This window comes from Poecile atricapillus, chromosome 2 (assembly GCF_030490865.1).
Source record: "Poecile atricapillus isolate bPoeAtr1 chromosome 2, bPoeAtr1.hap1, whole genome shotgun sequence".
NCBI classification, from domain to species: domain Eukaryota; kingdom Metazoa; phylum Chordata; class Aves; order Passeriformes; family Paridae; genus Poecile; species Poecile atricapillus.
This window is the reverse complement of record NC_081250.1, coordinates 33,923,863-33,939,681: the sequence shown is the minus strand read 5'-3', so window position 1 is coordinate 33,939,681 and position 15,819 is coordinate 33,923,863. Positions and strand designations below refer to the sequence as shown.

The following is a 15,819-nucleotide window of genomic DNA, read 5'->3' as shown; positions in this document are numbered from 1 at the left end:
TCAGCGAGCAGGCGGGGTGCGGGGTCCCCGTGGGACCGGGCTGGCGGCGGCTGGAGGGCGCTGGCGGGCGCGGCGGAGGCGGCGGCGGCGGCGGTGGCGGCCCCGGCCCCAGCCCGTCCATGGCCGGGCACCGTCGGGCCCCGGCCGGCACCACCTGTGAGGCGGGCGGGGATTGGCGGGCGGCGTCACATGACCGGTCACGTGCTGCGGGCAGCTCAGTCCAAAAGAAAATGGGGTTTGGTGTAAATCTGGGGGTGTAATGTTATCATATATCACGCTACCTCGTAAAACCGACACTGAAGCCTGCCGGACAACAAATCACAGGTCAAAATTATGAGCTCTTCGTATTATGTGAATGCGCTTTTTAGCAAATATACGGCGGGGGCTTCTCTTTTCCAAAATGCGGAGCCTACTTCTTGCTCCTTTGCAAGCAACTCCCAGAGAAGCGGCTATGGACCAGGCGCGGGTGCCTTCGCCTCCTCCATGCCCGGCTTGTACAATGTGAACAGTACCATATATCAAAGCCCGTTCTCTTCCGGATACAGCCTGGGCTCTGATGCCTACAACCTGCATTGTTCCTCTTTTGATCAGAACATTCCCGTCCTCTGCAATGAGCTAACCAAACCCAGCTGTGAGAAAGCGGAGGAAAGCAACCTGCACAACCAGGCTGAGCCTAATTTCCGGATATACCCCTGGATGAGGTCTTCAGGTAGGGGCGAGCGGAGAGGGCTCGGAGCCGTGGCAGCCAGGCAAAGCGTGTCGCCAGGATTACTGTCAGCACAGCCTTTATGGTTTTAATTATAGCCGAGGCGCCATTGCGTAGAAAGCCCGTGGCATTGTATGTAAATGAGTATCATAAAACTTTTTATTGCCCAATTAATGGGTTCTAGCCTCGTAAATTTATTTAACTCCATTTGCTATGGAATTTTAGCATTGAGTCGATTTGCGCTGTTTGCTATGAAAAAGCGGAGAGTTGGCTGCGGGCTCCCAGAGCCCCCACGGGTAAGAGTTTCCCCTGCCCTCTTGTCGAAGTTGGGGGAAAAAAATCCCCCTGGCTGGGTAAGGCGGAGGGGACAGGGGCGTTTAGGACCGAGGGACGGCACGTTGAGGACTTTGCCGGCCCGCGTTGCCGAGACGTGCCACCCTCGTCCCCCCTGCCCTTTTCCACGGAGATAAGGATCTATAGAAATGTACTAAACAGGAAAACGGAGGGGGGAGGGGGGCACTGGGGGACGAGAGTGTGTGTGAAAAAGGAGAGCTCTCTTCTGCAGCTAAATGCTATGTATTGTTTACGATCCAGGCGGGATGGGTGGGGGGAGCCCACGACATTAAAATAAAATAAATACAGCCCAGCCTTCCAGCTTTTTATTTCCCCTTGCGAAACGTGAAAGTCTGGAAGGTTTTAGGGAAATACATCGCCTGGGGGAAAAGTTCCTCCTCCCAAAAGCAATTTCCTCCCCCACCTCCTCTCCTGAATGCTTTCTCTTCACTTTTTCTAGGTCTCGAGCAACTTAATTTTTGCCCTGCCTGAGCAGGGTAGGTCGTGTGGCTGAAATGTCTTTGTTAGGGCAAAGTGGGGGGGCGAGTGGAAGTCGAAGAAGGGAATCGTTCACTCTGGCTCGCCACTTTTTTGTTTGTTTGTTTGCTTGTTTATTTGTTTATTAAAAACATCAAGAAAAATAAATAGAGCAGACTTTCCACTTCTTGTCTAACTCCTGGCCGTGTGTGTGCCTGGTTTCAGGTCCAGATAGGAAGCGAGGGCGCCAGACCTACACCCGCTACCAGACTCTGGAGCTGGAGAAGGAATTCCACTTCAATCGTTATCTGACTCGGCGGCGAAGGATAGAGATCGCCCATGCCCTCTGCCTGACGGAGAGGCAGATCAAAATCTGGTTCCAAAACCGGAGGATGAAGTGGAAGAAGGAGCACAAGGAGGAGAGCTCCAGCACCCCGGCTCCCAACGAGCCCACGTCAGCAGCAGCCTCTATTGAGAAAGTGGAAGAAGACGAAGAGGAGGAGGACTAAGGAGTCCCACTCGAGGAAGTGATCTCTTAGAATAGTGTATGCACATGACAGTTGGAAAAGCTCCCTTTAAAGGAGAAAGGGGGGAAAAAAAAAAAAAAGAGAGACTTACTGTTTTTATTAAAAAAAAATCAGTTCCTTTTAATAGTCATCTTGAAAGCGAGCGTTTGCAAACATGAAAACATTTCTTGGGTTGGTTTTCCAGCCTTCTCTCCACTCTCCCATGCTCCCCAAACCTGCCCTATGCCGAACCTTTCGGTAATATCTCCTAAGAGCATCTTACAATCAGTTTGGGTTTTTTTTTTCTTCATTAACCCTAACCTGGGTGGGCTTCTTCAGGGGACATTTCAGTGGGAGAACTGCTGCTTGCACAGATAGTAAACCGTGACCTTCCGAAGTAACTACCTGACTCCACAGTCCCAATCATGTGTAAGGGGAAAAGTGCATTAGGCTCACATTAAGAAAAACTACCTAATTTTGAATAAGTAGCTCTGCACTTCTCTTTTTGTTTTCTTTTTTTTTTTTTTAATTGTTGTTAGAAAAGTATCATAAGTAACAGCTACACTAACAAAAGATTAAACAGCAAGTAAGGGGGGAAAAATGTTCCACAAACCACTACAATCTACAGCAATTATTTGTACTACCTATTTTCCAGACTACCTACCTATATATCTTGCTCTGCCTACCTATCTTCGAAAGTATACTGTATTTTAGTAGTCAAAAGGATGTTACAAGATTACTAATGTGAATCGCAAAATGCTTTTAGACATGTAAGCGTAGTCGTTTGAAAAGCACGCATCAATAGCTTTGGTATAGAATTTGGTACCGAAAAGTCTGAATATATTTAAATTTAAAATAATATATTTATTCCAAAGCAATTATAAATGAAAACCATATGCTGCAATATATCTTTCTTCTCGATTCTTTGCTATTCTGAAAGAGGAAGCAAACACACGCCAATATTGTACAAAGCGGTTTAATATCTCCCGTTGGCTTCTACCTTCAGCTGCTTCTGCTAAAGGCCGTTTTCTTATTCTATGTTGATCTTACTTAATATAGCGGAAAGTGTTCTTTGAAAAAGTGAATTTAAATGATCATGTAACCACCTTTAAAAAAAAATAATCCACAAACTGTTTGTCCTGATTATCTGAACGTGTTAATATGTAATACCATTAATTTTCCTACAATAGCAGATATTGTAATATTTTTTGTCATTTATATTCGTCTTGAAACTCATTTGTAAGATCATGTCATAAATTGAGAAGTATGTAATTAATTTGGAAACTTTGTAGCATGATGTATTGTTAAGAACTCTGTATAAATCCGTCTTGAAGGTTTGGCTAAAGTTTATTCACAAATTGTATGTTACAATGTGTTTCGGTGTGTTCGTTGTGAACATTTGGATATGCCGTGTAAGTATTGGAAGTGGGAAAAAAAATGTCTGTGAACTCTCTTTGGAAGTGATACCGTGTTCAAGTATCTCCCACGATTAATGTGTTTTATGTTACACAGAAAATAAATATGCTTGTTGACAATGAATTGTGTTTCTTTATTAAGGAACCAGTTCGAGGAAGCACAAAAAAAATATTACATAGACAAATAGAGAAATTAGATCATCTAAATTTTTTTCCTGTAATCAAAAAGGAAATAAAAAAAGAACCTTAACAAGCAAAACCCAAGGTGACGAATTGATAGGAATCAGTCAATATCTATATCTCGACTTCATGATTTTTTTTCCCTAGCGTTGTTGATTAATAAAGCGGAAAGCCTTCTTTATGGGAGAGCTTCCTTCCACCGTGCTCCCGTGTCCTCTTGCAGTCATAACCCCAGTCCAGACGATCGGCGATCAAGTCGAAATCGCATGCAGTGAAAAAACATTTTGTAATGCAGAGAAAGTGAAATGCGAAACTTCCAAGTGTAAATGATCTGATCGGGTACGTGTGTGGTTTGTGTGTTCGGCTTTCGGGGGCCAGGGGGCATCACGGTGGCACGAAATTGGGGAAAAATTGCCCCGCTTTAGAAAACGTCTTATTTTTGCCAGGTAGCAAGCAATGTCGATGAGATCTAATATTCCCCCTTTTATTTTTTTTTCCTAATTAAAAAAAAAAAAAAATCTAACCCGAAAAGTCCTTTTATTCGTCTGGATAAATACAGGTAAGACCTGGAGCATTATTTGCGCTGAAGTTCCCTTTTTTCTGCTACACTCCGTTCCTGGTCAACGCACTAATTGTAATTTTAATAAAATTAGTACAAAGTCCAGGTCTTTTAAAAAACTCTAGGGCTGCCTCTGTGGTAAGATGGCGCCTCTCTAAGACCTGCCTCTTCTTAGTGATGAGGAAAAGGCCATAAATCCGTTGTTGTTTATGAAAATTTACAACTTTGCAATACAACTTTATGAGTTGTTCGGTTTTTCCATTGGTCGTTGTCGGTCATGTGGATGGTAACCGTGAACATGAACTTTTTTATAATTTCCCTTGCGAGAATAGAGCCGCATTCTTTTGCTGAGCTCTGTCCTGCTTCGGATCTCTCTGGCTTTCAATCCCCATTTCATTTGTTCTTTGTAAGGCAATAGTGAACAAAGTGTGCGGAGGTTCGGCATAAGCAGCCGCCTAGAACACAGATCCGGGATGGCAATTTCCAGTTCCCCCGCTGGAAGGTGTGGCATATTGGATTCAAAGCACTGGCGTGGCAGATTTTCAACTTGCAACCTGGCTAATTTCCTGCTTCTTCTGGCACCAAAAGGAGGGCGATTCGTCTCCTGTGCAGCCAAAACGACAGCTGTCAAAGTCGCAGGGGCTCCTGTGAGCCAGAACCTAAAAGGTGAGAAATGTATATGACACTACTGTAAGCAGGGAAAAATGGTTTAATATGTTTAAATATTAGACATGTGCAATTAAAACAAATGGAAATGTTACCGGCCAAAAATAGAGATGGCTGCAGCTCAGTTAATTTGGACTTAATCAGTGCATGCAAAAACACGCCTAAATAAAATGTTTATTTTCTGTGATTTAGCAAGGAAGCGGTGGATTATTATTATTTTTTTTTTCATGAAGTTGATTTCTTTTTACATTAGCCAGGGGTGTGTTGTGACGTTCAGGTTATTTTCTAATAATTCAGTTTTATAGCATCAGTGGAGGGGATATTTTTTTCCCAGCACGAGGGGGGAAAAAAGTGATATCCCCAAACATTTTTTAATACTAATTCGCAGCATTAACTCATTAGCTGAAATTTCATTTGCGGTTGACGAAATTAAGATGTGATTTATTTTTTACTATTTCATAAAAAAGAAACAAAAAATAACCCAAAGAAACAACCAGCACGATGTCTCCTAGCTTCTCTGCCATGGAAGGTTATTTCTAGACGGGGGAAAACAGCTCGAATGTGCCTTAAATTTTCTCTATCAGACCGAGCGCTGCCTGCATAAATCCCTTGCCCGGCCGTGGGTCCGCTGCCGGCGGTTCGCGGCGTGGGCGGCTTGCGCGCCTGGACTGCGCGGAGCGGGCTTGGCGGCGGCTAAACCCATTTCAGCGCCGGAGACGGAGCTTCCCCCCCCCCTTTCTGTCCTTGTTGTGACTGTTTCGGTGCGGCGCTGGGGCGGGGAGCGGCGGCCGGCGGGCCGGTGCCCCGCGGTGTGTGCCGGCGGGGGGCAGCGGGGACCCGGGGACGGCGCCCCCGGGACCCCCCGCCGCTGCCGCCCGGCTCCGCTCCCGCCTCCTCACGGCGAAGGAGAGAGGCTCGGAAGGCTTTAAACGGCGGCCCCGGCTCTGCCTGTGCCGCCGGGCTGATAAAGCACTGCATTTGCATTGCATTGCGGTATCCGCCGGACTGGAGCTGCAGTGAGCGGCGGATTATTTATTGCGGGTCGCGTCTGCTCAGTGCTGCCACGGCGTGGCGGGATGGCGGAGGCGGGCGAGGAGTGGAGCGGCCCCCGCAGTCCCTGGAAGAGCGGCGCTGGCAGCCCGCGCTGCTCGGGGGAGCCCAAATAAAACACCAAGAGGTTAAAAAAAAAATTTAAAAAAAAAAAAAATGCGGCCTACCTTTTTCTGCGGGAGTATCGGAGCTCGCCCCCGGGCAAAATATTCTGGCAGGACCGGCTCTGCCCACTCCCCTTTCCCTCCGCTTGTACCTCGGTGTGTATCAACCGCAAGTTTCCACGGTGGGAGCCGGCTGGAGAGGACCCGCCCGCGTCCCCCCGGCCAGGCTCTCTGTACCCCGCCAGTCTAAACAACGGTCCGCTTTGCCCAAACTGTTTGGATTAAGAGCTATTAGTTAAAGGTTGGTTTTGATGACGCTGGCGAGCACGAGAATGATTTGAAAGTGGTTTTATATACGAGGAGAAGGAGGCTTTTAAGCTTAAGAGGGTAACTACTCCCGCACCTGTATCCGAAAGTGGCTGGGGGCGCGGACGCGTTTTCGGCGGGAGGAGGAAGGAGAAATGTTCCGTGGAGAAGGTGCTGGGGGTGCGTGGAATTACGAAAACAAATAAACGGGGTATGAAATACACAGGTATTGCGAAGTGTGACTTCGTTGCGGTGGCAAAATGCAGCGACTAGCTTGCTTTCTGCTTTCCAGAGTGGGGGTGGGAATGGTGATGGAAAACTGCTGCGAAATGCGTCCAGGCCGGACATTTCCTCGGCAGACCTGGGGGGTAGTGGATTATTGTGATTCGGGGTTTTCTGGGGTAGGGGGAGGAGCGGAAAGGACGCCTGAATGTGACTGAAGCGGAGATTGTGGTGCAGATTGTTTAGCTGTCACTGTAACTACCCGAACACGACCCAGTCAGGCAAATGTGGAGATTTCATTCCTTTTTCGTATTATGGGATTGACGAAGAAATATTTTTGCTGCCTGAGGTCGGGCTTTCACAACTTGGTTTGGACGCAAACAGTAACTTGAAAGACGGGAAAGAAACAAAAATAAATAGAGGGAGGGAAAAATATCAGACTGTAACCGATGCTACAAAATGTAAATATAACTAAATCTAGGGTGGTTTTTGTTTCAAAATTTGTTTTGGTCTTTGTGTGATGGATTCGAACAAAAGATCGTCTGCCCACAACTTTTTAGAAGTAGGGCCGGTGGGGTTTGTTTGTCCCGAGTATTCATTTTTCTGTGGTGCGTTTTCGTTCTGACCTAAACTGGCGAAAATATGCTCTTTTAAAAGCCTTTTCGCATTTAGCATGCTGTGTATGAGTGCTTCCTTGCTGGTGTTTCCTCCTTTTGAAACTATTCTCACTGAGTAAAAAAAACCCTCATTTTTCCGGAGAAATCTGCTTTTCAGGAAATACATGTTTCTGAAATGACCTCTCAAAGCATGCAGCTAGTGAGCTGTAATTCTACCAGGTGTGTTTGTGGATTATCTGGGCTGAAGAGGTTAAGGAAGTTGAAAAAAAACCCGAAGGCAATCAACATCTAAATGTGAAAGTCCAGCTGAGACTGCAAACAATACAAACTATTGTGGAGCGATGTTTTAACTCACTACTGTTTTATAGGTATCGTAATCTGCCCCCGGAAATGAGATAAATAGTCTCCCAACAACAACAAAACTCTCCTTTGAAAGCTGCTTTAGGAAACAGTGCTCGTACGAATGTCACTTTACGTGACAGAGCGCGTTTAAAATTAGTCTATTCAATCTGTTGTAATGGGCACGGATTATGAGTAAACACAGCTTGGAATGAACAACCTCATGTTATCTGCAGGAACTGCAGGGTTACGGCTGACTTAAATGCGCATCAGCAAATTTCATCAGCACTGTTACTGCCCGAGCCTTGGGCCAAGAATTATATTTCCGCTATGGGGTAACTGCCATATTGAAAAATGAAGGTGGAAATGTTTGTTTCATGTATTGTTCTTTCCCTCTTTAAGACATAAACCCACGTTTGATCAAATTATTCGGAGCAACAACGAAACCGATTGGCTTCTGCTGACTCATTAGCGGAGTTGTATTAATTAGGGATAGTCTTACTGACTCGTTTTTGAATTTGAATGTTTGATTCCCTCGGCTCTGCTCTGGCGAGAGGAGGGTAGACTTGGGGAGAAGAGACACATGGAACTTCATCTGGGCTGCCGGGGGGAGCCTGGAGCCCATGCGGCTCTTCCCGAGGCCTCCTCGGGCACTTGGTGCAAATCAAAAATCCCACTCCCCAGAAGGCCACCGCCCCAACCTCCTGACTATGGGGATGTTCACTAAGATACGAGACCTCTTCCACTGCAGGACGCGTTAGCCTCTCTCACAAAAGCTGGGTTCGGCGCTGGGGTGGGCTCCCTGAGCTCCGAAGGGAAGCCTTAGCGGAGGGACAATTTTCGACTAAATGGATAAATAAATACGATTTAGAATAGCTTAAAAATTCTTGAATGAGGTTGTGGCATCGCGACGGCAAAACGGAGAGGGGCTGGGCCCCCCCCCGGCCCCCCACGCTGCGCGGCGCTCCTCTCCCCCTTTCACATGCTCCCTCCGCTCCAAAGTTTCCCTTCGCAGCATCCTCCACCGCCGTGTCCTTCCCTCCCTCCTCCTTCCCTCCGCCGGAGAGCCGGGGGCGCTTCGCCCACCCTTCCCACGGGGTCGCGCGACTCCCTTGTCGTGGGGTCTCCAACTTTTAAGGGCGCCCCCCTACACACACCTCCAGCAGCCGGCGGAGGGGGGGGGAGCGGGGGTGTCCCCGTTCCCCGCTCTCGCACCGCCCGCGCTGCCGGGAATTCTCGCTGTTGCTGTTGTTATTATTATTGGGTTGTTTTCCCGCGGAGGGGCGGCGCCGCGGCGGGGGCGCGGCCGGTCCCGCGGGCTGCGCGGCGCGGTGCGGGGGGCGCGGGGCGGCGCGGCGGGGCCGGCGCTGCCGGTAAGTTGGCGGCGCGGTGGCGGCGGCCCCGGGGGAGCGGGCGCCGCTCGCGCTCCCATTGGCCGCCCCGCCGTCAGCTGCTCCTATTTTCTGCTGTCGCTTTTGGCGCTCGGCCATCCAGAAACAAACCACTTCGATGACTCCTAATAGTTATCGCCAGATGTACTAATACACAACAAATCACGGTCCGGGAGAGGGGGAGAGCAAATGAGTTCCTATTTTGTGAATCCCACTTTCCCGGGGAGCCTGCCCGGGGGCCAGGACTCCTTCCTCGGGCAGATCCCCCTGTACCCGACGGGCTATGATGCTCTCAGGCATTTTCCGGCTTCGTACGGGGCAAGCAGCCTGCAGGACAAGACTTACACCTCACCTTGTTTCTACCAACAGTCCAACACCGTCATTGCTTGCAGTCGGGCTTCCTATGAGTACGGAGCCTCTTGTTTTTATTCGGACAAGGACATTAGTAGCGCCTCTCCTTCCGGCAGTGGCAAACAGAGGGGGCCCGGGGACTACCTGCACTTTTCTCCCGATCAACAGTACAAAACCAGCGGCGGCCAAGCCAAAATTATAAATGACGAAGGCACCGACCGGAAGTACACGAGCCCTGTTTACCCTTGGATGCAGCGGATGAACTCCTGCGCTGGTAAGGCATCTCGGTGCAGTCAAGGGCGGAGAGGGGAGGAAAAGGAAAAGTTTCTTTTTTTTTATATAATTTTTTGTTAGATAAAGTCCAGATTGCTGGAGAAACACGGTTCCTGCAGGGCAATATGTAACATGAAATCTTCCCAGGTTTAGACCTGGCACGTTGGCACCCAGGGAATGGTGGCCAAGATCCCACAATGTAGGTTTACTGGTGAAAGTTACAGGGGAATCCTTGAAAAGTAGAGAGAGAGGAAAAAAAAAAAAAAAAAGAAATAAAAAGGAACAAAGCACTTTTATCACTCTCTTAAAGCCATCCCAAAGCCTCTGCTCTGCTTCTTCATTGTCAGAGAGCGATGTATGGAATATGCCCTCTGTACTGAGGATCCAAAGCATTTGTGGTACATTCCTCCTCGCCCCCCCTCCCCCAGCTCATTAGCCTGTGAGTATTGGATATTGAGAGCACGTTTCTGGGGCCGTGGGCGCACTTCCACGGCATCGCGAATTTTTTCAGACTTAGGAGTGAACTTCACATAATTGAACTATTCTGTACAGGAGTGGTGCTGAGGGAATGGGGGGTGGGAGTGGAGTGGGAGGGTTGCATTGAGATGACATTTATTTTTTATAATCCCAAATTTAAACCTTTACTTCAAGTGTTTGCTAATGACTCGCCTTCTCTCCCATCCTCCCGAGTTTATGTTTGCTGCAGGGACAGGTCTCACTCCTTTTTTTTTGAAAATTAAACTTTTAGCAAGACCATTCCGATGCTGTTTTGCATTCAAGAGCAATAAATTCCGGAGCAAATGGCAAAACGCTCTTCTATGATCTTTAGCTGATGTCTATAATTATACTTAGAGATCTTCTGTAGTCCCAGCCATGGCAATGGCTGTGTGTTTGTGTCAACACAGCCACATGTGCGTGCACACACACACACACACACACACACACACAGGCACAGACACATGCGTGAGGCTTCCCGGCTAGCACACGTGTGCCTGTGCCTGTGTGTGCGCACAGGCTCCCAGCGCGCACAGAGCAGCCTCTGCTCAGCGACTCGCACCGTGCTACCTCCTGCACCTTCCCTAGGTCCGCCTTATTGCCTCTTTGTATCCCCCTTACCCCGCCACCCGTAAGCACACTGCACATCCTCATTTACAGCTCGTCAGGCAGGAGAAAGGGAAAAGAGAAAATTAAAAAAAAAAAAAGAAAAAGAAAAAAGAAAAAGCCTCCAGGAAACCAGAGCAGCTTCCCCCACTCCCCGTGATTGTGCCTGCAAAAGGAGGCAGAATATACTAATCGCTCTTTCTGGTCTGAAATCACTGGGCCCTGTCCAATGCGATCGTTTTGTCTTTACTTCTACAGGTACAGTATATGGAACACATGGGAGACGAGGGAGGCAAACTTACACCAGATACCAAACGCTAGAGTTAGAGAAGGAATTTCATTTTAACAGATACTTAACCCGAAGACGACGTATTGAGATTGCAAACGCTCTCTGCCTTACTGAACGCCAGATTAAAATATGGTTTCAAAACAGGCGGATGAAATGGAAAAAGGAAAACAAATTCATAAATTCCACACAGCCCAGCAGCGAAGAAACAGAGGAAAAGTCAGGGGAGTAGAACCACGTTTAATAAACGCTACCAGGCCTTTCCTTAGTGCTTACTACTACTACTATTATTATTATTTACCTTGTGTTCCTTCTGCTACTGAAATCCTATAGGTTTGTCACAGTCTATTAATCCCCAAAAGGCTTGGTTAAAAGATGTATATTTGCAATCATCTGTGACTTACTCTAATATATGTGGAAGCCCCAGCTTTCGAGCTACAGGCATGTATGTATGTAACCACCTTCCCAAAGCATATATGGTGTTGGTTAAAGTATTAGAGAATTGGCCCAAAATTTTAAATATTTGAGATGAGTATCCGTGTGTGGGTGAGTGTCCCTGGTGTGCTTGTGTGAGAAAAGATTAGCAAATTATTTTTAATATTTTTTTTAATTAGAAATGCTCATATTGTAGAAGGACGAGAGATTTTAGAAAATATGTGGTTTATGTTTTTGCTAGCTCCCGCTACAGCGGGCCATCTTGTTATGCTGTGTTTGGGAGTTTATGACCCGCAGGGGGGGAAAAAAGTTTTAGTTATGTATAAGATATTTAAATAGCAAAAGGGAGAAAAATTCTTTTAAAAAAACGTTGTAGAAATCCCTGTGTATAAACTTTCAGTTAAAGCGGAGATGAATTGCAGGGAGATTTTTTTTTAAATACCGCTAAACTGCTTGGTCTGCACTACTAGTATTAAAGTGAAAACTCGGCGTTAAACTTCAGGGGAAGCGAGGAAAAAGGTTTCGAAGCGGGCAATTTTCTGTGTTTCCCGTTGAGCTTACACTAAGGTTTTGGTGAGCTCAGCTCTGCACTGAAGAGGCTTTGAATTATGGACTACGTTTCTTGGGGCTTCGTGAGCTTAGATCGATCTTTTTTTCCTTTTATCTCTCTTTCTTTCTGTCTTTCTTTCTGTCTTTCTTTCTTTCTTCCTTCCTCTCTTTCTTTCTTATTTGAAGAGAAGGTCTTATTAACTCGGGGATTTTCTTTCCTGCTTCTGCGGTATCTTAATTCACATTCGCATTACTTAGCACTGGAAAAAATAAATTGATGCTTTGAAGAAAAATAGCTGCCATAAAATGCTTCCGCTTCGAGATTTGTAAAAGTAAAAAAAGCGCAGCAAAAATATTGATTAATATATATATTATATCTCTCTATATTACATTGCGTGTGCATGAGTGTGCATGTGAAGCTGTGTACAAATGCACTTGTATACGCATCGAGGCTCTTTTGTGTGGAAGGCAGCACAATTTGGGCTACCATTCTAAATGTTTTAAAAGCCAAATCTGGAGAATATAATGCAAAATGGCTACCGCCGCATTTAGAGGAATTTTTTTTCCTTCTGAGAGGCGATAAAATAACGGCAGCCGCAAAGTCGCCTGGAATTTGACCCCCTAGTTAGAAAAACGCTGCACGATACTTATCTTTAATAGAAATCTGCCATTTCACATCGGCAGGACCCGGCTGCCTCTCGAAAACTCCGGCACGGGAACAAGTGTGGGGGAAATTATATATACACACACACACACACGCATAAACATATATATATATGTAGAAGGGACATAAGCCTTGCCAGCAGCCGCGAACGGATCGTGTAGGATTTGTGAACTGCTGTAAATAAGCCTGGCACGGAGGAGAAGGCAGGCACAAAGCGGATCGCTCTCTGCACACCCAGCTCCCCGGCGGCCGGCTCGGAGGAGCAATGCCCGCCGGCCCCGCAGTCTCGCCGCCGCTTGCCGGTGCCGGTGGCGGCGAGCCCCGCGCCTCTCCGCGCCTCTCCGCGCCTCTCCGCGCCGCCGTCGGGGGCCGTCACCCCGGGCCGACCCCGCGGAGCCGCCGCCATCCCCCGCGCCGCCAGCGGGTGGCGCTGGAGGCCGGCGGACGGGCGGGCGGCGGCGGCGGCGGCGCGCACGGGAGGCGCGCCCCGGGCCGCCCGCGCCCTCCCAGCTCCCCCACCAGTGCACGAGTTTACCTCTAGAGGTCATCAGGCAGGATTTACGACTGGACAACAAAAGCACGTGATGTGAAGCCGTACCCCATATTTGGGTGCCTACGTAGGAGGGAACCAAGTACATGTCCCAGTCATTTCCATAATTCATCATAAATTGTGCAAGGGTGCTATAGACGCACAAAACGACCAAGAGCCACAAATCAAGCACACATATCAAAAAACAAATGAGCTCTTATTTTGTAAACTCATTTTGCGGTCGCTATCCAAATGGCCCGGACTACCAGTTACATAATTATGGAGATCACAGCTCGGTGAGCGAGCAATACAGGGACTCCGCCAGCATGCACTCCGGCAGGTACGGATACGGCTACAATGGCATGGACCTCAGCGTCGGGCGCTCTGCTTCCACCCACTTTGGTGCCAATGAGAGACCCCGCAGTTACCCGGCCAACACCACCTCTGCCTCGACAGAGCCCAGGTACAACCAGCCCGCGACGTCTTCCCACTCGCCTCCCCCTGACCCTCTGCCCTGCACCGCCGTGGCCGGTTCGCCTGTCAGCGAGAGTCACCACGGGGTGAAAAACTCCCTCGCCAACTCCACCAGCACTTCGTCCAATTCCAGCAGCAACACGCACATCAGCAGAGACGGGGTTGGCACCTCGTCTGGGACTGAGGAAGACACTCCAGCAAGCAGCGAGCAGGCAAGTGCCCCGACCGACCAAAGCACAGCCCAGCCTTCACAGCCCCAGATCTACCCCTGGATGCGAAAACTGCACATAAGTCATGGTAAAGCAAATACCCTGTTCTTTCTTTATTTCTCTGGAGGAAAAGGAGGATTTAATGTAAACCGGGTGGCTGCGCCGAGCAAGGTCGGGGAGAGGGGAAGAGGAGGGCGTGAGAGCGGGCAGTCTCGGCGCACATCACAACTCTGCTCGCAGGGAAGCACGCTCCCTTCTCTGGGCGAGTCCCCCCCGAAAGGAAAAAAAAAAAGCCGCTCGGCCCCGAAAACACCGCCCGCCTGGCTCCCAGAGCCGGCGGGGGGAGTAGAAGGAGCCTTGCCGAAGGGAGATCGGGAGCAGAGGCTGCTCCCGGGTCTCCTCTGGATGGGGGATCCTCCAGTGGGAACGGCGCGGCTGACCCCATTTATTTTGCTTAGACATATTAAAAAGAGAATAGGAAAGGGCGAGAAGGGCAGTTTTCACTGCTGGGAAGCCGTGGGGGAGGGGGGAGGGCGAGTCTCCCCAAACTCGGGGTAGAGGACTTGAAGGGCGCGGGGGAGCGAAGCAACTTTCAGCCCCGGGTACCTGCCCTGCCCTCGCTGCTGGGAGAGCGGCCGGAGGCTCGCTGCCTCCCAGAGCCTTCCCTAGCTCAGCCGTGGGAAAGGGCTGCACGCTTCAGCCTTGCTCTCTTAGCTCTGAAAACCCAGCTATCAGCAGAGACATCCTCCAAATCAGGTTATCTGGGGGAGGCATGGGGGAGAATTAACCTTATTAAAAAAAAAAAAAAAAAAAAAAGAACAGAAAAGAAAAAAAAAAAAAAAGGGGAAAAAAAAGGAAAAAGAAAAAAAAACTGAAAAATTAAATTTAAAAAATCGAATTGCAAATCCAGGCGAAAACTTACCGAGACTACCAAATCCCCCTCCCCCCAGCCTTTCCTAAGAGGGGCTGGAGGGGGAAACTTGTTGAGCGTTTATCCAAACCAGAAACAAAACCAAGCAGGACTGAGAATAACGGTCCTGGTCGCTGGTAGCTGCAATTGAGACACGAAGGCTCCGAGAGGCTGCTGAGAATCTAAATCATGTACTTTTCTCTTCCAGACAACATAGGGGGACCAGAAGGGAAAAGGGCTCGGACTGCTTACACCCGCTATCAGACCTTGGAGCTCGAAAAGGAATTTCACTTCAATAGATACCTGACCCGCAGAAGAAGGATTGAAATAGCACATGCTCTTTGCCTCTCAGAGAGACAAATAAAGATCTGGTTCCAAAACAGGAGAATGAAATGGAAAAAGGATAATAAGCTGAAAAGTATGAGCATGGCAGCTGCAGGAGGGGCATTCCGTCCCTAAGCGCTTGATCAATTAAAAGTACTGAGCAGTATTAGCTGACCCTGCGTCGTCTCATGTCAGTACTAAGTTGACTTTCTAAAACTTCCTTGTGTTACTTCTGTGAAGAAACCCTGTTCTTGTCGCCCTTATTCATCTTTTAATCATGAGCCTGTTTATTACCATTCTCTCGCGTGTATAAGTAGATCTGCTTTTATCGTACATTTCTTTGTCTTGAATGGCTTTGTCTTGAAAAAAATAATAGATGTTTTAACTTATTTATATGAAGCGAGCTGTGTTACTTGAAGTAACTGTTAAAACAAAACAAAACTAAACAAAAAAGAACAAAAAGGAAAAAAAAAAGAAGTTAAAAAAAAAAAAAAAGGAGAGAGAGAAAGGAAACCCTCCCCCGGTTTAGTACAAATGTTATGTGTTGCACTCAACCTGCTTAACTGTGCATGTGTGGTCAAGTGTTAATGTCTGTATAGCTCCAAGCTGTTAAAAATATTTTTATTCAAACTACCTATATAATTCCTGTGTAATTAATGCTGTTGTAGAGGTGAAATGATGAAATCAACTGAACTTGTCCTACGTGTAGTGAATAGTGAATCTGTGACGAAAACTGTGATTCCAAGCAGTATGTCCTTGCTGTGCCTTTGTATATGACTCTTTGCACGAACTCTTAGAAGTGGCTCTTATTAAGCGCAGCTTCTGTGATGTATGTTTTTTGTG

The 15,819-nt window shown here is 47.8% G+C and overlaps 4 protein-coding genes and 1 long non-coding RNA gene across 7 annotated transcripts in view; 4 read left to right on the top strand and 1 right to left on the bottom strand.

Moving 5' to 3' along the window:
* The first annotated feature begins 196 nt into the window (after positions 1-196).
* On the top strand, positions 197-3,561 carry HOXA7 (homeobox A7). Its single transcript, XM_058831360.1, has 2 exons — positions 197-709; positions 1,742-3,561. The coding sequence occupies exons 1-2, from the start codon at positions 334-336 to the stop codon at positions 2,023-2,025; spliced, it is 660 nt and encodes a 219-aa protein (XP_058687343.1). The 5' UTR covers positions 197-333; the 3' UTR covers positions 2,026-3,561.
* Positions 3,069-9,358, bottom strand: LOC131575645 (uncharacterized). 2 transcript variants are annotated; one of them, XR_009276827.1, is made up of 2 exons: positions 9,224-9,358; positions 3,069-4,835 (listed from the first exon to the last, which is right to left on the bottom strand). It is a non-coding gene; the product is annotated as an uncharacterized LOC131575645 (long non-coding RNA). The 2 variants fall into 2 exon arrangements; XR_009276826.1 differs by lacking the exon at positions 9,224-9,358 and adding an exon at positions 6,060-8,592.
* The window catches only part of LOC131575635 (homeobox protein Hox-A3), a 51,799-nt gene continuing 40,684 nt past the window's right edge, over positions 4,705-15,819 (top strand). For both annotated transcript variants that reach the window (XM_058831344.1, XM_058831342.1), the window contains exon 1: positions 4,705-4,842. The gene's annotated coding sequence lies outside the window, so the exon portion shown is untranslated. The remainder of the gene's footprint in view (positions 4,843-15,819) is intronic.
* On the top strand, positions 8,799-12,902 carry HOXA6 (homeobox A6). The gene is made up of 2 exons (XM_058831359.1): positions 8,799-9,496; positions 10,855-12,902. The coding sequence occupies exons 1-2, from the start codon at positions 9,061-9,063 to the stop codon at positions 11,112-11,114; spliced, it is 696 nt and encodes a 231-aa protein (XP_058687342.1). The 5' UTR covers positions 8,799-9,060; the 3' UTR covers positions 11,115-12,902.
* On the top strand, positions 13,083-15,407 carry HOXA5 (homeobox A5). Its single transcript, XM_058831357.1, has 2 exons — positions 13,083-13,830; positions 14,861-15,407. The coding sequence occupies exons 1-2, from the start codon at positions 13,269-13,271 to the stop codon at positions 15,109-15,111; spliced, it is 813 nt and encodes a 270-aa protein (XP_058687340.1). The 5' UTR covers positions 13,083-13,268; the 3' UTR covers positions 15,112-15,407.